This window comes from Erithacus rubecula (assembly GCF_903797595.1).
Source record: "Erithacus rubecula genome assembly, contig: SUPER_W_unloc_3, whole genome shotgun sequence".
NCBI lineage: Eukaryota > Metazoa > Chordata > Aves > Passeriformes > Muscicapidae > Erithacus > Erithacus rubecula.
In genome coordinates this window covers 342,517-368,724 of record NW_027636312.1, presented here as the reverse complement: position 1 = coordinate 368,724, position 26,208 = coordinate 342,517, and the positions used below count along the sequence as shown (strand labels likewise).

The following is a 26,208-nucleotide window of genomic DNA, read 5'->3' as shown; positions in this document are numbered from 1 at the left end:
CTCTGTTTTTTATGGTTTTGTTTTGTTTAGTTTTAGTGCTAATGCTATCTTATTAACAGATTGAACAGCAGTGACACTGATGGAGAGCCTATGTATATTCAGATGGTAACAGCATTAGTTCTGCAGCTTATTCAGTGTGTGGTGCATTTGCCATCAACAGAAAAAGATTCTAATTCAGAGGAGGAAGCCAACAGAAAAGTAAGTTTTTTTTTTAAGAGCCATAATTTATTTTTTGCTACAGGAATGACTTTGTAGGTATAATATTTTATGATGGTGCTCTAGTATTCAAGCCTTTTAATTTTATGTCAGCTGTAATTATTTGATGAATGAAAAATGCTGGTCTGGAAATTTCTGTGCATGCTAAAATATTAGAAAAATGCATCTTGTTATTTTTAGGTGGATCAAGATGTGCTTATGACTAACTCGTATGAAACAGCCATGAGAACAGCACAAAACTTCCTTTCTATTTTCCTTAAGAAGTAAGTACTGTTGCATTCTTTAGTGTATTGATGAAACCAACTCCAAATAAAATGTCACACCTTAAGACAAACCAAACCACTTTGCAATCCTAAATGATTGCTGATAAAGTTACTTATAACAATATATTTTATAGATCTCTGAGAGAGCTACCTGTCTGGAAAAAAGAAATTATGGAACAGACAGTCTGCAGAGAGTTTAATAACACATTTAAGAATCTGTCTGATAATTTATATGGGATCCTTTTATCAGGGATCTTTTACTCATCTGAAACATGGAAGAGAAGGCTGAGTAAATATTTAAATGATGAAACCAGATCATTTCAGTCATCAAAATGACCAAAATATAAAACCCCTAAAATTACTTTCATTTAGATAAAGTCAGGAATGTCAATAGCTCAGCAGGGAAAAAAACCCCATACCTGAATTACCAAAGGATTTGTAAGAAAAAGTCCTGAGGTTTTTATAATGTTAATTTCTGTTGTTAAGCCAAAATGCTGTTTCTGAGCTATCTAGCCATTTGTCTGCATACTTCTGATATAATTGAAGTTAGGGATGCCACATATAGGTGAAACACTATCACGTATCTTATCTTTTGACTTTTTTACATTCTGATTTTAACCTTTCTGGAGCATAATACTGAGATGCCTTATCACTGTGAGATGTCAGACCAGGTTTAAGGACAGAACACCTTCTAAATACCCCACTCTAGCTTGAGCTTTAGAATTTTACCTACTTTGTTTATCCAAGTTAATGCAGACTTTACCTCAAAACAATAAATAAAAAACTTTAGGAACAAAATTCTACTACCCTGGATTAACTGCTTTACTTGCAGTGCAGCTTGGAGTGATAACTGTTTAAACTATTTGTCTGTAAATGGAAAAAAACAATTTTTCTGCTAATATTTTGGATTTCTTTTTTAGAAATGCATAAAACTGGTTTCCTGGCTAAAAATAGGATCAGTTCTCTTTGCATCAGAAGAAAAGCTTAAATAGCTCTTAAATTCACTTACAAACATGCATTTTGATTTAAACAGATGTGGCAGTAAACAAGGGGAAGAAGATTACAGACCACTGTTTGAGAACTTTATTCAAGATCTTCTTTCCACAGTCAATAAACCAGAATGGCCAGCTGCAGAGTTGCTACTTAGCTTATTAGGAAGGCTATTGGTAAGGGATACTTGTTCTTAACTATTATATTATTTCTTATTACAATGAAACTTGTATATTTCAGCTCAAACTATTACAGGAGTATTTTCTGATTGTTGATGCATGCAGCATGTAAGAATATTCTTACATGTATCACTATTACGTAATGCATAGAAAATAAAAATTAGGTCAGGAGATCATTGATATGGAACTTAGTAAATGTCATATGTATACAATTTCTCATGAATGTCATCTTCTAATACTCCATGACATTTTCCACATTAAAAATGCCCTTCTATACCATCTAATAAGTTTAGATATTCATAGAACCATAGAATATGCTGAGCTGAAAGGGACCCATGAGGATCACTGAGTCCAACTCCTGGCCCTGCACAGGACACCCCAACAATCCCACCCTGTTTCTGAGAGCATTGTCCAAACACTCCTTGAGCCCTGGCAGCCTTGCAGCTGTGACCAGTGCCCTGGGGAGCCTGTTCAGTGTCTGATCACCCTCTGGGGGCAGAACCTTTTCCTGATATCCAACCTAAACCTCCCTGACACAGCTCCAGCCATTCGCTCAGGTCCTGTCAGTGGTCACCAGAGAAGAGATCAGTGTCTGCTCCTCCACTGCCCCTCAGAAGGAAGTTGTAGACTACAATGAGGTCTGACCTCAGTCTCCTCCAGGCTGAAGAGACCAAATGCCCTCAGCCACTCCTTGTACGGCTTCCCCTCTAAATCCTTCACCATCTTCATCACCTTCCTTTGGATGCTATCCAATAGTTTCATTCATATTCATTGGGAATAAAGTCAGCCTAATACCTGTAATTATTCATAGAATTGTTTAGGTTGGAAAGGACTTTAAAGCTCATCTCATTCCACACCCCTGCAGTGGACAGGCAGGGACACCTTTCACCAGACTAGGTTGCTCCAAGCCCTGTCCAACCTGGCCTTGAACACTTCCAGGGATGGGGCAGCCACAGCTTCTCTGGGAAACCTGTTCCAGGGCCTCACCACCCTCACAGGGAAAAATTTCTTCCCAGTATCTCATCTAATCCTGCCCTCTGGCAGTGGGAAGCCATTCCCCCTTGTCCTGTCATTCCATGCCCTTGCAAATAGTCCCTCTCCAGCTTTCTTATAGGCTCCCTTCAGGCACTGGAAGGTTCTTTAAGGTCTTATGGACATTCAGGTTCCTCAGGTGGTCTTGAGCCTGATCTTCACTTAGAGTGGGAGGGACTTTGGTCTCCCAGTCCCATACTTCTCTGGACTATTCCTTTAGCACAGAACCTGAAAACAAGTAGTTTGGTCTTTTACAAGTTTGGTCTTAAAGTAAGTGGTACATTTACTTATGTATTGTGACATTTTACAGAATGTGAATATTTTCATAGTAATGTTTTTTGAGAGTTGTTCTGCAGTATTACAATGCAATTAATACAGTAATTTGAGCTTTTTATTTGGAAAATATTTTATGGTAGTGTTCCTGGTAAAATGTAGCTTTCTTTATACTTGTGTGAATAACGAGGAAGATGTATTATGGTGCTATGCTATTGCAAAGTATATCTGCTCTACTAGATGTCTGGTTCATTTTAGTTTTTTAAAATATATATATTTTTATAACAGGCATATTTGTAAAGGAAAAGAATCAATAAAGGAAAAAAACATTGTAAAATGAGGACTGTATCTGTTATGTAATAGTAAATTACATAACTTTAAGCAGCATGGAAATTAGGTGGACTTTTAATAAGGTAAAACTGTCTTGTAAGAAGAATCTCAGTTGCAGAAATAAATCATTTTTATAACAGCTTATTCTGCTTTTCTTAGGTTCACCAGTTCAGTAACAAATCTACAGAAATGGCATTAAGAGTTGCATCACTTGACTATCTTGGAACTGTAGCTGCAAGACTCAGGAAAGATGCAGTCACTAGCAAAATGGATCAAGGTTCTATAGCCAGAATACTCAAACAGGTGTGTGAAAGATCCCATGCCAGCTGCATTGAGATGTATCTATTTAAAAGCCTAAACATTTTAAATATTTTAAAGATGTGTGAAAAACTGGCATTATGGGGAATGAGTTTTCATTGTTGTTCAGATTTCTGAATCAAATATACTCAATTTATAACTATCACATTTGTTAATTCATGTCTTTCTCATGCCATCTTCCTAGTAATCATTAAAATGGTAAAACCAATTTTCTGGTGAGGATATAGATGAAATAATGGAGTGACAGTTGGATTATATCTTAAGACACCTTAAAATATATATGTGTGTATGCATGTATGTGCATTTGCTATTGCAAAATGATAATTGAGCTTTTGGCACTCATACAGAGACTTTTGAGAGTTAAACTCTTAGGCCTATAAGGTTGGTTAGTTTTTATGTGATGGAACTGGTATTGGTTGGGGGTGGGTTGTTATTTTTGTGGGTTGTTTTTTTTTTTACTGGAATTACATATATCTTTCATTGGAGAATACATATTTGCATTTCTGCTAATGCTCCTTATCAAAATGTCTCCAAATCTGCAAGTTTGGCAGCAATTAACAAAGCAGTGTGTGCATTTGGGCTCTCTATAGTACATTAAGAAAATTTTGGGTCTTATGGGTCTTTTTAAAAATGTGAACTTTTACATTTCTTATGGATGCAATACTTTTCTTTCTGAACTACTATTCTCAGCATGATGAGATCTAAAGTTGAGTAGTCATATCAAATTGGTTTCCCTGAAAAGACACCAGATCTACTATATGTAGATCGTGTACTCGTGCAATTTACAGACATTCAGATAAAGAATCAAAATTCATCTACTCCTTCATGAGGCTGATACTTCCCATAACTTCTGTCAATTGGAATATTTTACTATGTATAGTGTCAAATCTTTATGTTCATAGCTTATTATAATTTATACTTCTATGTGCTAAGGGGTTATAATTCTCTGTTTGCAGTGATTTTGACAATTGTACATTAGACTTCATAGGGAAATATTTTAGAAGGATCCTTTTCTTTTTCCTTATCTCCAGAAGTTATATAATATAATTGAAAGATATTTTTAAAAGATACATGCCTGAGTGGTGACCTGAATTTTTCTATTTGTTTTGAGTTTTTTACAGGATCAAGCAGTAACTAGGCATTGGCATCGGCAGAAAATAAAATAGCTGTGGGCAATTGAGTGCTAAAAGCTTTTTTCAGTTATTCAGGAAACTTAACATAAATGATGGCATTGTGAAAAGTGTATACTGTACAATACAATCCCTCAGGGCAGACTGTGTTGTATATAAGTGATTTGTAACATAAGAACAAATAACTACTTGAAAATGTGTACATGACACCTAAGCTTCACTTTGTTACTCAAATGGCAAGAAAATAAGATCCATTGGTAGACATATTCAGCTTTAGTCATTATAAATATCTTAAATTATTATTTTCATTCAGAAATTAACTTCTATCTCTACAGATTTTTCTTTCCTGCTGAATTGAATACTTAGACTCTGTTCGATATTTCCTTCTACCCTCTGATATCATTACCAGGATAATCCCCAATGATTGATAAATGCTTATAACTGTTGTAGTTTGGACTCTTGAACTGTATAATTAGATTTAGGAGAAAATCTATTCTGTTTTGACATTTTTTAACAGATTTTTTTCATAGAAATCTGTCATAGATTGTCAAGTTGATTTGAACACTTGTGCATGCTTTTCATTAATTTATCTCTTGATATGCTGATCTTCTGGACTTGTACCTTTTTCCACTTGCTGCTGTTTGCAAGCTATATTATGTGCTGCATTTCTGACAAGATTCTCAATCTATGCTTTTCATACAGAAGTTGAGGGTTATAAGTTACAGGTTTTATTGCTAAAGAAGAAAAATGTTTTATAGTTGAAGAAGTTTAAGCCAGAAATTATTCTTCTACTTTTTTTATCAATAATTGAATATGATTTGTTGTGGGTTTCACAGTTTCTTTTTGTTTGTTCTGGGTTTTTTACTTTTTAAAATAGTTAGGCAGTTATGGTTCATCAAGCAACTTTTTCAGCCTTTTTATCCACAGAATTTTACATTGGTTGGAGGACAGACTTTCAAATCACAATTTGCACATCATAGGGTGCCAAATATAAATTAAAAAATCTATATTAGTATTATGTCTTCTGTAGACATGTTTTGAATTCTTGAACTCATTAATTTGAGGGGGAAAACCCATATTTTCTGCTGTACCATCAGCAATTGCAAAGACCTTCACATTTCAGTATAATACTAAGGAATTAGAGTGTTTTATGGTTTGGGGTTTATACTGTCTTGTAGGTGTTGAGAAAGTTAGTTTCTGATTCATTAGCAAGTTAATTGATACTGATTTGATCTCTAACCCCTATATGGAGAAAAGTACATTGTCTGATGGTCATATACAAAATCATTGTTCAATTTACATAGGCTAGAATCATTTAAGAGATCAGGATATACTTATTTCCTATAAAATAGCCTCTTGTAAAAATATTCTGATTTTAACCTTCATACATTTTTGATATTTACAAATCGGATGCATATTTCTCAGAATAATATTTCATATGTAGTCCTTTTTGTGCATCTTAAAAGTACTTCACAGGAAAATTAATATTGCCCTATTCTGTAGATAGACTTTATGCACTAAGTGGAATTTTTATACAATTTATGTTTGTCCTCAAAAGTTTTTGACCTGATAGAAAATTAATTGAGTCTCAGAGAGTATGATTCTTTAGTGCTAGAGCTCAGGGGTGTTTGGGAACAACCTCTGTCAATTCTTTGCTAAATGAATTGAGCACACTTGCTGCACTTTCTCTGTATCAATGCTTTAAACCTGAAAACAGTTATACCAAATATATATATATATAAGTTATTTTTATTTCTTTGACATTTCCCATATGTTTTTACCATTGTCTGTGTTTCATATTTATGTTCATTTGACTTTTTTGCCTTTTATCTCTTGTTCACCTGTGAAGTCATTGTTTCAGTGTTTAATATTGTTGAGAGAACTAATGATGCCTTTTATAGGTTAAATCTTTTTTCAGTCTGCTATGTGTGATTTCAGCCCTTTGTTTTTCCTTGGGAACAGTCTTCATACAAGATCATAGAATGAAAATTAATCAAATCAATCAGTTTATTTTAAAACAAGTCTTATTCTGCTGATAATCCTTTTTTTTGCCATTGGAGCTACAGTCTAATTTGGTTTAGTATCTATAAAGTTTAGAAGTAATTGATTAAAAAATTGTTAGTTGTATTGATAATTGCAGAACATTAACTTCATTCTATTTTATATGTGAACATACAGATTTTCAGATGATAATCACCACTGCAATATTCTATTTTAAAACTATCTTTCTATTTCTGATAGGTTTCAGGAGGAGAAGATGAAATTCAACAACTGCAAAAGGCTTTGCTAGATTATCTGGATGAGAACACAGAAACTGATGCATCATTAGTGGTAAATTTCAGCTTTCTGATGTCAAATTTATATTAAAATAATTTTAGTAACATGCAGTGAATAAAATTATTTTTGGTCATGCATATTAGAGATTCAATTAAATTGTCACCCTAACATATGATGTTGATTGTGTTTTCTGAAATATGGTTGATGCATTAAACTCAATCTCATAAATCTGTTAATTTCACTCTTCTACATCTGTTGTTTTTGTTTTCTGTGTATCCTGCCGTATTTCTCCAGTTTTCTCGGAAGTTTTATATAGCTCAGTGGTTCCGTGATACAACTATGGAGACAGAGAAAGCAATTAAATCTCAGAAGGATGAGGATTCATCTGAAGGAACTCATCATGCAAAAGATATTGAGACCACAGGCCAGATCATGCATAGAGCGGAAAGTCGCAAAACATTTCTTCGCAGCATCATTAAAACTGCTCCATCTCAGTTCAGTACATTAAAGTACGTTTGAGCACCACTGCTTTATTAACCATGCATTTGACATTTTTAATCATTTTTGATAAACATGTCCTAATTAAAACATTGATTTTGTTCCAGGATGAATTCTGATACTGTGGACTATGAAGATGCATGTTTGATTGTTCGCTACTTGGCCTCTATGAGGCCATTTGCCCAGAGCTTCGATATTTATTTGACACAGGTAAACTGTGCTGGAAGTCTCAGTACAGTGAAATGCAGTTGGTTTCTGATTGCAAATACTTTTGTGATAGTGTGCCATGTCTGTTCATTGTTGAGTATGGGTATTTAACAGGCCATGGTAACACCATGTACTTTCTGTATTAATGACATAAGTGCTTATATTTCTTTTTCTTGCATGCATTTTATATGTCATATTGTACATGCATTATTTTATTTGTTAATGGATGTAGATGGCAAAATCAACATTTTAGATGTACACAATAAAAAATAATTGCAAAATGTTGAAATCTCTTGCAGTTGCTGCCAGATGCATGCTCATCTGGTGATATTAACTCATTAAGTTGATCATAATTTGAAAATACAAGCCAACTTATCTACTTCCTTGCAGTGTATGTTACTGTGACTTTGGAAACTATTGTTTAACCAGTGTGTTTATTTTCCTTTTTCTGGGAGAAGAGCACTAACATGTTGTCATGGCAACATGTTTGGACTCCAGTACTAATCTGGTTTAGCTTAGTTTAGGTTCTATTACTTATAGTGATCTGCATACAGAGCCATTCTTAAAATGATAGTGCCCAAATCCACCTCTTCCATTGAAAGAACCATGATGAAAGCCGCAACTGAATGGCAGAAGTAGAGTTTACAATGAAAAGACTACTTATTTTAGTTACTTGATTTTCATGTTATTCTGCTGCATTGTTGCCTGTTAAACAATTTTCTATCTTCCCAAAGCAAATGAATCTTTGTTTTTGTTCTGTTATTAGATTCTGCGTGTACTTGGTGAAAATGCAATTGCTGTTCGAACAAAAGCCATGAAGTGTCTGTCTGAGGTTGTTGCTGTAGACCCCAGTATTCTAGCCAGGGTAAAAAAAAATCTGAAATATCCATCATGTATACACACTCTTCTGTCACACTTAGAAGAAATCTTTAATTCTTATTTTGGATTTGTGTTTTATTTGTTCCTTTTTAGCTGGATATGCAACGAGGAGTTCATGGGCGGCTAATGGATAATTCCACTAGTGTAAGAGAAGCAGCTGTGGAGCTGCTTGGCCGATTTGTGCTCTGTCGTCCTCAGCTTGCTGAGCAGTATTATGATATGCTGATTGAAAGAATATTGGTATGGTGACTTATTTATGATGTGTCATTGGGAAATTTGTTTTCAACTGAGTTTAGATGTTTAATAATATGGAATGATGATTCCAAGAGTAAATGATACGTTATTATTTTAATAGGGAGCATCATGCTTTTAAGACCAACCTTCTAAAATGCATTGCTTGTTTTCAATGAGACTTTGTTGCATTATCGTGGTTTCACCCCAGCCAGCAGCCAAACCCCACGCAGCTGCTCACTCACACCCCCACCATCAGGATTGGGGAAAGAATCGGAAGAGTAAAAGCCAGAAAACTCCCGGGTTGAGAGAAAGATAGTTTAACAAGGATAGCAAAAGCCATGCACACAAGCAAAGCAAAACAAAGAATTCTTTGAGCCCTTCCCAAGGGCAGGCAGATGTTCAGCCACCTCTGGGAGAACAGAGCCCCATCCTGTGGAACGGTGACTTGGGAAGATGAACACCATCACTCCAAATGTGCCCCCTTTCCTCCTTCTTCCCCCCCCTTTACATACTGAGCATGATGTCATATGGTCTGGAGTATTCCTTGGGTCAATTGGGGTCACATGTCCAGGCTGTGTCTCCTCCCAACTTTCCATGCACTCCCAGCCCCCTGCCCGTCGTACAAGGAGTAGAAAAGGGCTTGGGTTTGTACAAGGTCGGTAATAACAAAAACATCTGTGTATTAGCAACTCTGTGTTCAGCACAAACCCCAAGACAGCCCACTGCCAGCTACTGGGAAGGAATTTAACTCTACCCCAGCCAGAACCAGTATATACATCAATAAGTAAATATACATAGAAAATTGTACTGCAACAGAACCAGGATTAAATTTCTTTTGGTTCCTTTATTGAGGCACAGATTAGATGAAATGAGGAATTTTGCCAAAGCTCTGAAGTCTCAGATATGGGTTATTGAGGGCCGTTCAGTAGTGTGGGCGATGAAAAAAGTCTACAACACAGTAATTTAAAGTTGCCATTTGTAATCCAAAAGAAAAAAAAAAAAAAAGATAAAACTACTTTGTTTTTTATGATATGTTTTAGTGCTTTAAAAGGCTTTTTATTAGAGTTTTTGTATAAAAAGTGAGTTTTGGCTGGATGTTCAGGTAAAATATATTGTTAATTTAGCTGTAAGATAACACTAGCTTTTAGCATTCATGTTAGGTTTTTTAGTCAAATACTACTATTTGCTATAGTTACATGATAAAACATGTTTTTAAAGTGTTTTGGAGATATTGATATGAGCATCATATCATATCAGATTAGGCATTCATCCTGGCATTTAGATTAAATATATTTTGAATTAAGTAATATCAAATTAAGCTCCTCATCCTTCTCCTTAGATGAAGTTTAGGAAAATGGAAAACATTTGCTGCACATATCATCCATAAGCTTTATTCAAAGGCTTTTGAAGTATTACAGTCCAGACTTACAAAGTGTTTTGGGTGTTCATAAACATTAGCTAAAGCATCATCGCATCTAGCTTGTAAGATCTTGAATTAAGAAGTGGCATTACACATTTGCAACATCATAAGTTCCTAATTGGGACGATATAAATAGAGGTAGTGTTTCAATGTTTTGAGGACTCAGCCGAAACATTTAGAATTTTTGCAAATAAAGTTATGCCAACCTTTCGTATAAATATACTCCAGAATATTTTAGCTGCATTTTCTGAATGCATTCTTCAGGTCAGATTGTGTGATTTTCAAATATAATTTATATAATACATTAATTAATACGTCTGATTTCTTTTTAAGACCATAATGTTTTTCTCCTCACAGGATACTGGTATCAGTGTCAGAAAAAGAGTCATAAAGATACTTAGGGATATCTGCATTGAACAACCAACATTTCCCAAAATTACTGAGATGTGTGTAAAAATGATTCGGAGAGTCAATGATGAAGAAGGCATTAAGGTAGAATGAAACATATCCCTCAGGATTTAAATTATCATAATTGATTTCTATATTTTGATGCAAAAATGATGAAAAAAGTATTTCATTGCTCCTTTGTAATTTTTATTATTTTTATTCATTTTTAATTTTTAAGAGCAAATACCTTTCTGCATTGCTGTCTAACTTGGTTTTCTTTTCTTTCTTCTATTTTCTTCAAGTTCTTGCTGACAATCAAAGCATTTTAAAAAGTTATCTAGAATTTTGGGTTTTTTTCTCTTTTCAAGTATTGTCTCTGATACTTGTCTTTTCTAACAAGTATAATTAGTATATAAAAATCCTTTCTGAAAACAAAATAAACTTTAGGTCAAAATTAAGTACTTGATGTTAGTATATGCCAGATTTATAAGTTCTGCATATAAAAAGTATAAAGTATTAATCTGTGAAATTTTTGTATTAATTCTGAATGTTTAATGAATCAGTTATTCCCCCTAAAATGTTACTTATGTGATCATATTCTAATCTTTGTCTGATGTATATGCAGAAGGGCAAAAATCTAAGATTATGTGTTGAATCATAAACCTGGCACTCATGTTTTTTGTTTGATTTGGCAAAAATAATTTTAAAATTGTTGGGTAATTAAGAATACACTTGTAATAATTTTGTATCACACTTTCAGTGGGACTTGAAGTCTGGAACTTTAAAGGTGCAACTTATAATTTTACCACTTGAGATATGTTAATGCCAAGTGACTTTCAGGGAAGACTGTTAATCAAGAAGTAGATGAACAGCTGGATCTAAGGTGCTGCTAGGAAAGGAGGATGACCTTTCCCTTGTCTTTCCAACAACCTCATAAAAATGAGGCAGTATCTGCAATGTATTTTTTTAAGTCACCATGGATGTGGAATGCTTCCTACAAGCATATGCTTTATAAGTAATTTGGGCATAGTTCACTTTCATTCTATTCCATTTTTTCCTCTATACAAAAACATTGTAAGGAAACCAACTTCCTATGTTTGGGTAGAGAGATGACCTCTCTCTCTTCCTTGCCTTGTCACAGCTGTTCTGAAAATGCAAAAGTAATCTACGATTGCTGCTAATTCTGCTGTAGAAATTGTAGTCTTGTGTTCAGTTGTCAGCTTCTATGGGGTACTATGCTTTCCTGAGGAATGCAAATTAGTGCAGGAAAATGGTAGCTTCATTTCCTGTAGCATCACTTCCCAGTGATCATTTTAGTGAAGCTTGCTTAGAAACCCAGTATAACTGCTGTAATAGTAATCTGGGTCTATTTTAGATAGCATTCACTACAAAAGTATCATGTAGGTTGAATAATTCCTTACAGAAGTGCATTTATTGTAAAAAATTTTATTGTATGGATGTATTAGTAATAATACCTACATGCCAAGATAAAATTATTTACTTCTGCTAATTTTTTTCCTTCAGAAATTAGTAAATGAGACGTTCCAGAAGCTCTGGTTCACTCCAACTCTACATCATGACAAAGAAGCAATGACTAGGAAAATACTAAACATCACTGATGTGGTATGTTAAACAAATGTTAATTAAATTGCATGTAAAATTTCATTATGTTTTTAGTATCTTTGGAATATTGTCTGTAGTTTTTTAAAAATACACAAATAATTTAATATCAGATTATTTTCTTTATATGCCTCCTGACATTGAATACATGCTAGAATTATTAATGTGATGGAACAGGCTATAGGAAACTTTAAATGCTCAGTAATCTGCTGGCAGTGATAACTGAGACCACATCATATTCAGGTTGTGGAAAATACTTGGTCAGTTAAAACACCACAAGTTTCTGTTATATTTAACATTTTCCAGGAAATACTCGTTAGCAGCATATAATTAAGCCTAACTAAGAAGTTGTCTCTTAAAAGAAAAATTTTCTCAATTGGTAACATTTATTTTGAAAGGTTATCAAGCTGTTTCAACAAATGCAAGGTCGTTATCACCCAACATAAACTAGTGTCTGCATAATGTTATCTACTTTTTAGGAGCAAATTAAATTGTATGTCTCAAAAATCTGATTCAAATAAAATGCTTTTACATTTGTAGTGAAAATGTATTATATAAAGCCACTGTACTGAAAAGGTATTTTAATATCAATTATATCAAGATGTAAATATCAAATAAAAGTACTCTCCTCATGACTTAAAAATATGAGTTTAAATTGATTTTTAATTTTTTTACTAAATTGTCGTGTATTGTGCACTTTTCCAGAATGACCAGTCAGTTTATTTGACTTCAGTTTAATTGTCAGTTCTCCTGCCAATTCTTTTTTGGAGCATCTGTGAGCTGTTCCTGACACATGATACCAGTGAAGGCTTAGATTGTTTATATAAAAATATGTACATGCATATATATATACATGTTAATTTTTAATATGTCAGACTTGTATTTGTGCTTTAATCTGTACAAAATGTTGTTTTATGAACCCAAAATTTGGTTGTTATTAGAGGTAGTAATCTCCAGCAAAATGTGTAGGCCTCATGTTGTATGGGATACAAATTCTGAGATCACTTAAATGGTGAGAACTCTTTTTCAGATTCAGAAAAAATTTCTGGTCTCCAAAGATATCGTACCAAATATTTAAAAAAAATGTATCTATGCATGTTTACTGATCTTTTAAGATGACATCTGTATTGAAGTAACTTTTCTTCAGATGCCTTTTTTAACCAGTTTATTCTCAAAACTACTTTTAGGTTGCAGCTTGTAGAGATACAGGCTATGATTGGTTTGAGCAGCTTCTTCAAAATGTAAGTAATGAATTTTGAATGCATGAGGCAATCATTGTAAGAATTTTAAAATTTATATTGGTACTAAAACATATTGAAGGGAGACTGCAAGACCAGTCCTTTACAGGAAACAAATTCAATCCACGCCCTTTAAACATCTGACCTTTCTTTAATTTTCCATTGATGTAACTTTCTTTGTCTCCAACATTATTTTCTCTTTCCATATACTTGTTTTAAAAATACTTCCCTTTTCATTTTTGGGAGGGGTTTTTTTTGTTTTGTTTTTAATTTCATAGTCTCTTAAATAATGAGTGACATAACATGAAGTGCATAGCTATGATACATAATTCTGAAATGAGGCTTCTAGTGTAATGTAGATTTTTTAAAATGGTAGATAAATGTATTTTCACTTCCAATATATTTGTTACACAGTTCATAGAAATAGTGAACCTTCAGGCCATACCTTACTTCCACATCATATTTTACTCTGATTTTTCTAAGAAATTAGCTTGATTTGTTTATATGTCTTAGCCTGTGTTATATTTCTCCTCTACAACTCATATGAGCTCGTTAATTTTCAAGTAAAATTAACAACAGCATGCATGGGAGAATTAGAGATCTCTAAAGATTTTACTTTAGCCTGAAGTGCCATGAAAATAGGTAGCAAAGTAAATCAAAGTGCCTCAATGCCTGCACTGAATAAAAAGCTATAGTACAGGCTCAATTGAATTACCTGAGTAAAATGTTCATAGAACTATGTTTCACCTTAGTTTGATATTTTTTTAGTGTCAAAAAATAACATTACTTTTGTATTTTTTTCCTAAGTGTTTTTAAAAGCCTTTTAACTCCTATTAGTTACTGCTGGGAATTATGACTTCATTATTGTTTTCTGTATTATTTCATTAAGCACAAAGTTAGCTTTCATCCCAATGCAAAAATCACTAGAACTCTTTTTGTCACAGATAATTTTTTTTTCTTTTGCAATTTGGTTTTATTTTTTCTTATTTCCCTTAATTTTTTCTTCACCATGTAACTTTTATGGAGAAGTTAAATGTTTTTATAGTGAAAAATCCTTGTGTGTCTGTAGTAATTTTTATAAAACCAGTACATATCCAGTGTAAATTAATGCACTCTGAATAATAAATAATTTTCTGTTTCGTTTGCTATAGCTATTGAAGTCAGAAGAGGATGCCTCATATAAGCCTGTGAAGAAAGCCTGTACTCAACTTGTTGACAATTTGGTTGAGCACATTCTTAAATATGAGGAATCCTTGTCAGGTAATAGTGTTTACAATCCAGTAGCTTCTTTGAATTTTATGATACTGACACAGTGGTGGTTCAAATGACTACTGTGAAAAGTTACTGTTCCGGAATTCCTATTACAACACTGATGGTAATGAGTTATTGCATTTATTTTGATTATGAACCTTTGAGCACTGTGTAATAATAAAGGTTCCCTATTTTTCTCTAGCTAATCACAATAAGAGAGCTAATTTTAAAATAACTTTTTCAAATTTTTAGATCACTAAAAACAAATGTATCAAGCTCTATTTGTATTAATACATTCTACAGTTGTAATAGGAATCATTGGCTAGGCCAGTGTTCTGTGTACAGTAAGTAGGTTAAAAACTAGTGATATCTTTGAAGCATCTTTGCTTCTTATTTTACATATGTTGTGTTCACATACAAATATTAGCACATTGTTCTCATCTCTAATCTAATAAGAATGTTCTGTATAATCTTGAATGATCTTGAAAGATATGTTATGAAAGAAATATTCATATGATGTTTTGGCCATGTTTTTCATTGCTCAAACATTACTTTGTGTATTTTCTAATTTATTTTGCAGATTCTGACAACAAAGGTGTGAATTCTGGTCGCTTGGTTGCTTGTATAACCACTTTGTTCTTATTCAGCAAAATCAGGCCCCAGCTAATGGTCAAACATGCCATGACCATGCAGCCATACCTGACCACTAAATGTAGTGTAAGTAGAGAAAAATAGAAAATCAGTATTTTCTTTTTCCCAGATAATTAAGCATGGAAATTGATGGCTGTCTTATATGCTTGATGAAATTGAAGGTAGGAAAAGAGAAGCAAAAATTATATTTCTATGGTTCATGATCATATCTTCTAAAGCTATTAGATCCTTTTATGATCTCTATAGCTTCCAAGATGCTGTTCCTCATCCTCTGCCTTCACATTTTACACTCAGATGAAACTGAAACCTGTGCTGCTTCTTTCCCTTAAAGACTAAAACACAGTTTTCCACCTGTTATGAAATAATTTCTTAAAATTGTTTTGTTTTATAGTCACAGTCTTAAAAGTAGTTAAGATTTAACATATGTATCTTAAGACTAAAGGTATGGTTCCATAAGATAGTGATTTAACATATAGCATAAATATTAGAAGGAAAATGTCCTACTCTGTCCACTTCAGCAGTTCACCTCTCTCTACCCTAGCTCTGGTGTTTTTGTATTTCTCTGTAAGACAGTTTAGTTCACAGGAATTATAGAGCTACAGTGCTGAATCCCCACAGTACAGGAAAATGGCCCCCTCCTCTGAAACATTGCATTGCTTTCTGCCATTTTGATTAGCACAGCTGGTTCAGTGAAGGTTGTGATGAACCCCTCATCTGCCAAGAGCAGAGCAGGATCAGGCAGCCATGGCTCAAGGAAGAGCTTGACTGAGGGGAGGCAGCAATCCATTACATTAGGTCAGCTGCCCAGGGAAGAGCAGGCCTGAGAATGCTCATTATCAGCTTAGCTTGCAGGTATAGCCTAGAATTTTACAGTTTCTGCCCTAGAGCATTCTCTAGGCATATCTAAAACAGACGTAGAGCTGCTTCTGTTTAAACAGTATAGGAAAAGGTTATCTGATTATTTACTTGCTGCCAATACCTGTTGCCAGGTGTTGTGCATTCTCTACTGTGCATGTGTCAGGAAGAGTTCCTAAATTTGTTTTAGGACTCAAGAAATTTTCATGACCAAAAGTTTTCAGGTCTGTCACAGCCTTGATGACGGGTGAATTCTGCTTCTACAGATTTTTTTTTTTATTTTTTTTTGCAAAAGTTCTGTATAAAACAAGAACTTGCTTTCAAAATAATACGTAACTTAAAATCAGATGTATCAGATATATTATTTTAAATCTTTACCAAATAACTTGTGTAAGATAGATTATTGTATCATACTATTATGTAATTGTATTATATTAATATGTATTATATATGTATTGCATAATGTTACGGGATTTGCGGGTCAGAGACAGATGACACACACTTTCAGAGATCCATGTGACAACAATGTATTTTAATGTTCAGATCCTCTTTAAATAGGAGATTCAAAACTCCCTCATCTAGACAACTGATTGGTCTGGCTATAACACCACCCAGCTCCCTGACCCATGAGATGTCTTCAGCCCAGGGTGGATCATCATTGGGTGAAATCCCTGTTTGGGTTTGAATATAACCTATCATTGTCCACCCAGGGGCCAGCCCATGGAACCGGGCTGGGTCTCTTATTTATAGACTAATTAATTTCCCAGTACAAGCCAGCTTGTACTGTAACAGCATAATACATATTAACAATACTTAGCTTATAGGTAACACAGCCAGAAATGTTAAATGCTATAAATGCTGTTGTTTCAGACCCAGAATGATTTCATGGTGATCTGCAATGTTGCAAAAATCTTAGAACTTGTAGTGCCACTAATGGAACACCCAAGTGAGACATTTCTTGCCACTATTGAGGAAGACCTCATGAAACTCATCATCAAATATGGCATGACAGTAAGCTTTTACTTGCTACTATTCGGTTAATTCCATTTCACATTGTGAAATACAGTTTTGGTTTAAAGAGTCTGTCTTCATTATGAAGATAACTTTTGAGCCATGAAAAATCAATGTTCTTGGTTTACTTGTGTTTGTATGTGTTGTTGCTTTTTTTAACAATTATAAGTTTGGGCATATTTTCAGAGCAGTCTAGGAGATGGACATTACATCTGTTAGATTGTTACTTTTAGTTCTACATAGCTTTTTCCTGCCTAACATCACAAAAGTCTCAGTTTTAAATTCTAAATATAGAACTCATTTGTTATTTCCTGCACCTAGGTTGTTCAGCATTGTGTGAGCTGTCTTGGGGCTGTTGTGAACAAGGTCACTCAGAACTATAAATTTGTGTGGGCCTGTTTTAATAGATACTATGGTAAGTAAAATCACATGTAATTTTTGCTCTTGTTTCACCTACAAGTCTTATCTTAGGGACACACCATGATTAAATACTGTGATCAAAACTTTTATCTTACTGTAGGTGCACTTTCAAAATTAAAAAGTCAACACCAAGAAGACCCCAACAGTACAATACTTACTGCCAATAAACCAGCACTTCTTAGATCACTTTTCACTGTTGGAGCACTGTGTCGGCATTTTGATTTTGATCAGGAAGATTTTAAGGGCAACAGTAAGGTAAAATAACTTGTATTTACTCTCCATGTCTTGTGTATATTGAATGCTCCAATTTGAGAACACAGTATTCCTAGTCCCTCAAAGCTATGCATTTCTTCATAATGCATATGATGCATTTACAACCCAAAAACCTATATGGTTTTGCAAAGACAATGCTATATGATTTGTGTTTCTCCATTTTGATATATATGCTTTTATAAGAGATTAAAAATATCTTTCATCTTCAAATAGCTATTATTTGTGTTTTAATTTCCTCAGGTTAACATTAAGGATAAAGTGCTTGAACTGCTGATGTATTTTACAAAGCATTCAGATGAAGAAGTACAGACGAAAGCCATTATTGGCCTTGGTAAGAAATATCCATATTTTTTATTATTCTGCTACAGTAGAAATCCATGCATTTATTTGTGTAGTGGCAGGGAAATTTGTTTAAAATCAAAGTTCACCGCATGTTTTATTTGAGACCTGGCTATAGAAATGTAGTCAAAGGGATACTTGGAAGTTGCATACTTCTGCAGCAGAGTGGATGCTTTTGACAGTGAATGCCTTTTTGACATATGACCAAGTCTTAAAAAGCATCAAGTTTTCAAAGTAAATGGAGATGTTGGGGTTTTTTTTCCCCACATGCAAATATGTTTTAACTCCAAATATTGTTTTTCCGTTCTCAAGGTATGGTTAAAGAATAACTAGAAAAAATGATGGAAAAACTTTGAGAATTTTAAGTGTAGGGGCAGAAATTTCACTGGAATTGAGGGAACTCTGGCAATTTATACCAACTGGGGATGCTCTGTGAAATTTCACGAGGCACTAAGATGATGCCATAATCTAAATATTACAGTTTATTTTGGGTCTTTGGCAGTAATAGATTCTTTGTCTGAAGGCTTTAGTATAGTATCTCGGTGATTTGCAGTAATGGATGAACTGCCATTGAGTGGTTTGTATCATGTTCATCCTTTACTCAAGGACCAAAACTGTACATGTAAGAGCATCTTGTTTGGACAGATAGGCCTTTATTTCTGGAAGAGTTCAGTTCATGATTATAGTTTAGTCTAAAGAAATTTGTCTCCTATGTGTGTGAGCTTGCATTGTATGGTTTAACTGTGTATAGCAATTTCCTTCCTTATGCTGCTGTTTAGGTGGCTTTTTAGATATCCTGGTACAGTTCAGGCTAGGGAGGACTGAGGATAAGGACTGAGACTGAATCTTGATTTGGTATTCTGTGAGGAAACCATTGCAGACCGCTGTGTGGGATTAATGGCTTTAGAATTGCCTCTGTTGCAGGAACAGTGCTATGGTGCTAACAAATAGCTGGAGGTTTTTCTAGGCATTGTATCAAGATGCACAACACTTACTGTAGTCCATTCTAATTTTATTGTTCTATACAAAATATTGCACGAGATAGAGGCTGCCTTCCTAACCATAGATATGATTGCTTTACTCATGGAGGCTGAGAGTGTTGCATTCATCAGAAATGTTCCTGAATTACAGACTGAACTGTGATCGGTTTGGGGAAGAGGAGAAAACAGGAGTGGCTATCAGTAGGCATTCTTCAGATTTTTTTATTCTTTTTTCTTTGCCTGTAAACATGTCAGTCTTTATCTTAATTAAACTTCAGACAACTGTTTTCAGTGATATATTAGTCTTATCTAAGTACTGGTTCCACTTTGAAGATAGCTGCTTGGGTATACAGAGATGTAGTAGGCAGTGCAAAGCTCTATTTTACAGGCTGGTAATTGAGTCAAGTTGTCAAATCCGTTCAACATTTATGTGCAGCAATAAGGTGAATATTACTAACAAGTTAATTCAACATTTATACACAGTGAAGGCATCAAATGAAGAGTGTGTACTTTCCTATTGGTAATTATTAGTGTGTCTTTACAGTAAGGACACTCAAGAGTTTTAACCTTTTCTTTGGGATGTGTCACTGCTGTTGAGAGATTGAGTTTAACCATAAGCTTAATGGTTATGGTTATGCTTCTCTTCCAGATGTGTACTTGCAAGGCAGATTGAGGATAAAAAAATTTTGTTAGTATCTTAACAGGTAATGTCTTACTCAGCCAAGTTTAGTGCTTAACCTTAACAGAGTGAAAACAAAGCTATGAAGAGAAGTGGTGTGAAAGCAGCCCCAAGATATGAAGTCAGTCCTTAAAAGAACATAGCAGTTGTCTTTTTTCATCCCCTATGACAAATTCTTACTCCAAGTAAAATTTCTTCCTTGCTTACAAGGGATGGAAAAATAATAATTTCCCTAAGAGTACTGGTGGTTTTAGATTCTTTTAAATAAGTGAATGAAAGAAAGAAATAGTTATGGATTGTTACACATGCATGCAAGTGCTTTCCATTTTCAAAATTAAACTTAAGAAATGGGTTGGACTTTCTCAGAGGTGGTCAAGTTATAAACATTAATATACACCTGTATAGAGTGGACAATTATACTACCTAATTCAAAGAGGAGCATTATTCCTTTTTCTTTCACCTCTTTCCCCTCCATCTCCCCTGCCTTCTTTCCTCTTCCTGTTTTGAAATTGAAACAAAATCTTAAATGCACTGAGGTCTTGCCCTAGACATAGCCTTTACCTACACTGTTTTTTTCTGTGTGCAGAGCCAGTTCTAAAAACCTGACTCAGTCTTCCCTTTGTTACACCCACTTTAATACATTGCTTTCACATAATTTTATTTGCTTTCATTTTTTCCCCCATTCTTCGATGTTTATGTTTTCTGTGTGTTCATTCAGAATCGTACTTTCCTATGGTTGTGAAAAATGCACTTAATGTTTGCTTTTTCACTGTCTTAAAAAGTTGAGTAGTTAAATATAGTTTTTATGATACTCTGTAAGAGTCTGTTGGCAGCACTCCTAAATCTACATATGTCATCTAAAGTTATATATGCTGTTAATTATTTAGATCAAACATTTTTATGAAATAAAGACTTCCCTGACTAAGAATAACCAGTTGTTTGTCAAGGGTAAGGCTGCAGCTAAAAGCAGTTCTATAGTGTGTATCTTCTAACAGATGTAGTCTTGGAATGCTTCAGATAATTTTCAAGACACTACCTTAATAGGTATATGAATAACTACAGTAAGAGGTCTAAATTTTATTTTATTGTGTTCACTATATTTTTTCTTTTAAGATTTTATTGTTTAAATACTCAGGATATTTAGCAATTTTTCTACATTTTCTCTGTCTCCATATGAATAACTCGTCAAAGCTGCAGCAGAATGTTTTTCTAAAAATGTATTAGAAAAACAATGAGTAATTTTTTAGCAATGTTCCTCCCTTGCTCTTGGGAGACCTCCTAGTCATCGAGATGTAGATCAGTACACTGGACATGCTTCCAGACCTATATAACTCTTAGTTCAACTGCCCTGGGTTAGGACCCCATCTTTATCTATCAGATAGATAACAGAACTCCTTATAAACTTAGAATGGTCTCCATATGAAAAAGCAATACTGTTTGTTAGTACTACACTTGGGAGGAGATAAATTTAATACCTCTATTTTGAAGAAAGACTTAGAAGCAGAAATACAATTTCTAGTTAATAACATGGAATATTTCCTCTTTTCTTCCACCCTTAGGATTTGCATTTATACAACACCCAAGTTTAATGTTTGAACAGGAAGTGAAGACCCTGTACAACAGCATTCTTTCAGACAAGAACTGTTCGGTAAACTTAAAAATCCAGGTGTTAAAAAACCTCCAGACCTACTTGCAGGAGGAAGATACACGTATGCAGCAGGCAGACAGAGACTGTAAGTGCTGAGTTCTTCTGTGCTGAGGCAGGCAAAATCTAACTTTCTTGCATACAATTACTATATACATGAACTGAGTAATTTAAGATTGTTATTAATTAGTAATATTGTACACAAGATACCTTAGAATAATTTTCAAAACTTCATTATGTGCATAGGTATATTGAGACATGTAGCTTATTATTTACTTTCAGGCTGTATAAATCCCAAAAGCAATCCAGAATGCATAATTGCTGTAATTATGGTAGTAATACTTTTAATGAAAATATTCTCTAAGGTTAATTAGCAGATGCAAAATAAGAAATTGTAAAAAATAAAACCTTTATCAAGGAACAAGCCTTTAAATTTGTGTGACTTTAATTTTTTAAGTATATTTGCTATCAGACTGTTCTATATTTCATGAGATCATAAACCCATTCTAAGATGGCTGAAATGTCTTTTTATTATAAAGCTGAAAGATAAGTATGCATCAAATAATAGCAAAGTAAATTATTATACTGTGGTGAGTGTGCTATTGCTTTCATCCTTTTTACAGGGAAAAAAGTAGCAAAGCAGGAAGACCTGAAAGAAATGGGTGATATTTCCTCAGGGATGAGTAGTTCCATCATGCAGCTATATCTCAAACAGGTCCTTGAGGCTTTCTTTCATACCCAGTCCAGTGTACGCCACTTTGCTCTAAATGTCATTGCATTGACATTAAACCAGGGTCTTATCCATCCTGTTCAGGTATGGTAACATTTAATGGTGTGGTTTTGGTTTTGTTTTTTTTTTTGTCCTCAGGTTTCAGAGCGTTTTACACTTGCTAGATACATTTTTAGTTTTTCTCTTGCAACTATGCTACAGTAATCTCTTATTGTAGCAAGGGGCCTTTACAGAAAGCATATTTTGAAATTTAGATTCCAAATGCTGTATTTTCTTGTCTGTGGATGAAGATCTAAAAGCCCAGCCAGTGCCCAAAGTGCATGTGCAAATGTACATTGGAGCATATTTCTGTTATGAATTTCAGGTGTATGCCAAGCTCTTTTCTTTATTTCTTTATCCTGAAAACTGTGACAGCTTGCCTCCACCTCAGTTCCCATGTATTCCAAACACTATGGAATTCCAGAGTCAATGTCAGAACTTCAGTTATCTCCATTATTCTTTGCTTACATATTTTTTTTGTAATTATTTGTTTATAACACCATTGTGCATGTTCAGTCATAACTGGTGGTATGTGGTTTGGATTTTTTTAAATGGCATTTTTTGTAGTGTAAATTGACTTTGGAGTTTGAGAGAACTGGAAATACTACCTGAAACCTCACACAACTTCTATCATTTATAATGCCTTTGAGTCTCAATGGACATCAGTGACCAGTGGTGTCCCTCAGGGGTCTGTATTGGGACCAGTGTTATTTAATATCTTCATTAATGACACATACAAAGGGATTGACAGTACCTTCAGCAGGTTTGCAGATGACATGAAGCTGAATGGTGCAGGTGAGTCACCTGAAGGACAGGGCCATCCAGAGGGACCTGGACCAGCTCGAGAAGTGGCCCATTGGAATCTCATGAGGTTTAACAAGACCAAGTGCTGGTGCTGCACCTTGGTCGGGCAATCCCTGGGATCAGTCCAGGCTGGGGGATGAACAGATAAAGAGCAGCCCTGGGGAGAGAGACTTGGGGATGCTGGTTGGTGAGAGGCTGGACATGCCCTGTCTGTGTGCGCTGGCACCCAGAAACCCCCTGTGTGCTGGGCAGATCCCACAGTGTGGGGAGCAGAGGAGGAGGGGATTCTGCCCCTCTGCTCTGGTGAGACCCCACCTGCAGTGCTGCCTCCAGCTCTGGGGTCCCCAGCAGAGAAATGACATCAACTTGTTGGAGCAAGTCCAGAGGAGGCACCAAGATTATCAGAAGGGATTGAGCACCTCTGCAATGAGGAAAAGCTGAGAGATTTGGGATTGTTCAGCCTGGAGAAGAGAAGCTTTGGGGTGACCTAATTGTGAACTTCCAGGACCTGAAGGGAGCCAACAAGAAAGATGGAGAGGGACTTGTTACAAGAGCATGTAGTGAAAGGATGAGGGGCAATGGCTTCAAACTGACAGGGAGTAGGATTGGATTAGATATTAGGAAGAAATTCTTCCCTATGAGGATGGTGAGGCCCTGGAACAGGTTGCCCAGAGAAGCTGTGGCTGCCCCATCTCTGCCCATGGCAGGGGGTTGGAATGAGATGACCTTTAAGGTCCTTTCCAACCCAAACCATTCTATGATAACACTGGTCTTTTGTGTATTTTGTACTATTTGCTTGAAAAAAGTAGTCAGGTAGTAAATTGCATAAAGGTTCCTATTTTAGTTTCTGCAGTAGTCAGAATATAACATAAACAACACTGTAATAAAAGCAAAGAGTGAGAGAGATACAATGACTCTAAATAATAATTTCATTTGGTTTTTTTCAAGTGTGTGCCATACTTAATTGCTATGGGCACAGATCCAGAGCCCTCTATGCGAAACAAAGCTGACCAGCAATTGGTGGAAATAGACAAAAAATATGCTGGGTTCATTCACGTAAGTAATTCTAATTTATCATTTTACAAAATACTGTTACATTCTCTGGTGATTCAACACTTGAATAAGCCTCAGCTGCAGAAAAATAATGTAAATAACAACTAAACAATAACTATAAGAAGTTTTAAAGAAGATCCCAACTCTTTCCCCTGTTTGGAGATTTCTGTTTGTAGAAATAGAAAGGATTTAATAATTTGAAGCACCTCTTCCAGTCTAAAAATTCCATTAATTTATAATCCACAGTAGTGTTTTCCTCGCTGAATAGTATGTTAAGAGTATTTATTTGATAAGAGGTAAGGACAGCTGTTTCATAATGTTTAGCAATGATTTTCCTGTATTAACAGAGAGTACTTTGTAAAAGTAGAGGTTAGTATATATGTATTAGAACATTAGGACACCAATGTTTTATAAATTGTAATCTAAGCAGAAGGAACATAGGAAGATTTTAAGAACTGAGGGATCTTGCTGAAAGGAAAATCTGAGGGCTAAGTGAAGACTTGTGGAGTTGTGGCATAATGACAATAGTTCTAAAGATCTGAAACTGAGTTGCAGCACCCCTTCCTTATTACAGAAGGCCTCAGTTCAGTGTGTGTACAACATTGTGGGACTTTATAAATTTAATTGTATTCCACTAAAATTTGAGCATTGCACTGTTTATGGCATCCAAAGAGATACCTAACTGAAGTCAGACCTCATCACAGTCTACAACTCTCTCGTGAGGGGAAGAAGAGGGGCAGACACTGATGTCTTTGTGACCAGTGACAGGACATGAGAGAACAGCTGGAGCTGTCAGGGGAGGTTTAGGTTGGATATCAAGAAAAGGTTCTTTACCCAGAGGTTGGTCAGGCACTGGAACAAACTCCACTGGGAACTGGTCACAGCAACAATCCTGACAGAGTTCAAGAAGCATTTGGACAACACTCTCGGCGCATGGTGTGATTCTTGGGGATGATGCTGTGCACGGCCAGGTGTTGGACTTGATGATCCTTGTGAGTCCCAACTCACCATATTCTGTGATTCTGTGAATGAAGTGGTAATTGGCAGCTGTTTTGGCCACAGCGACCACTGAGCAATTAATTTTAAAATCTCTGTTGCCAGGAGGAAAAGTTCCAGCAAAACCTCGCCTCTAGTCATGAGGAAAGCAAACTTCAGGCTGCTCAGGGAATTAGCAAGTAGGGTCCCCTGGGAAAATACTTTTGCAGGTGCTGGGGTCCATCAGTGCTGGTCACTTTTTTAACATCTCCTTCTAAGGACACAGGAGCTGGCAATTCCCAGATGTCAGAAGTCAGACAGGCAAGGCAGAAGGCCAGCTTGGCTGAACAGGGATCTTCTCTTGGAAATAAGGCAATAAAGGAAGGTGTGTGCCCAGTGGAAGCAGGGTCAGGTGGTATGGGAAGAGTACAGAGATGCTGCTACCACTGGAGGGAGAAAATCTGTGTGGCCAAAGCAAAACTGGAGTTGGAGCTGGACAGTTGTGCTGCTTCTAGCTGAGGTAGAGTTAATTTTCTTCCAAGAAGCTGGCAGTGGGCTGTGTTGAGGTTTGTGCTGCACACAGAGTTGATAATAGAGATGTTTTTGTTATTGCTGAGCTGGCACAGAGCCAAGGCCTTTCTGCTCCTTGTACACTGAGCAGGGGGTATGTGGCAGGTTGGGAGGAGACACAGCCTGGACATGTGACCCCAACTGACCCAAGGAATACTCCAGACCATATGACATCATGCTCAGTATGTAAAGGGGGGGGAAGAAGGAGGAAAGGGGGCACATTTGGAGTGATGGTGTTCATCTTCCCAAGTCACCGTTCCACAGGATGGGGCTCTGTTCTCCCGGAGGTGGCTGAACATCTGCCTGCCCTTGGGAAGGGCTCAAAGAATTCTTTGTTTTGCTTTGCTTGTGTGTGATGCTTTGGCTTTCCTTGCTAAATTGTCTTTCTTTCAACCCAGGAGTTTTCTGGCTTTTACCCTTCTCATTATCCTTCCCATTCCAC

General features: G+C 35.5%; 1 protein-coding gene across 4 annotated transcripts in view; it reads left to right on the top strand.

The window, feature by feature from the left end:
• The window catches only part of LOC306814090 (nipped-B-like protein), a 169,298-nt gene that overhangs the window by 135,182 nt on the left and 7,908 nt on the right, over positions 1-26,208 (top strand). For all 4 annotated transcript variants that reach the window (XM_079329805.1, XM_079329807.1, XM_079329808.1 and 1 more), the window contains 21 exons: positions 60-198; positions 397-479; positions 1,513-1,645; positions 3,443-3,586; positions 6,973-7,062; positions 7,303-7,517; positions 7,614-7,716; positions 8,480-8,578; positions 8,686-8,832; positions 10,604-10,738; positions 12,158-12,256; positions 13,441-13,494; positions 14,643-14,751; positions 15,323-15,459; positions 17,119-17,259; positions 17,581-17,674; positions 17,780-17,934; positions 18,193-18,283; positions 21,510-21,683; positions 22,219-22,409; positions 24,117-24,224. In XM_079329805.1, coding sequence (XP_079185931.1) covers positions 60-198; positions 397-479; positions 1,513-1,645; positions 3,443-3,586; positions 6,973-7,062; positions 7,303-7,517; positions 7,614-7,716; positions 8,480-8,578; positions 8,686-8,832; positions 10,604-10,738; positions 12,158-12,256; positions 13,441-13,494; positions 14,643-14,751; positions 15,323-15,459; positions 17,119-17,259; positions 17,581-17,674; positions 17,780-17,934; positions 18,193-18,283; positions 21,510-21,683; positions 22,219-22,409; positions 24,117-24,224 — 2,641 coding nt within the window. The remainder of the gene's footprint in view (positions 1-59; positions 199-396; positions 480-1,512; positions 1,646-3,442; positions 3,587-6,972; positions 7,063-7,302; positions 7,518-7,613; positions 7,717-8,479; positions 8,579-8,685; positions 8,833-10,603; positions 10,739-12,157; positions 12,257-13,440; positions 13,495-14,642; positions 14,752-15,322; positions 15,460-17,118; positions 17,260-17,580; positions 17,675-17,779; positions 17,935-18,192; positions 18,284-21,509; positions 21,684-22,218; positions 22,410-24,116; positions 24,225-26,208) is intronic.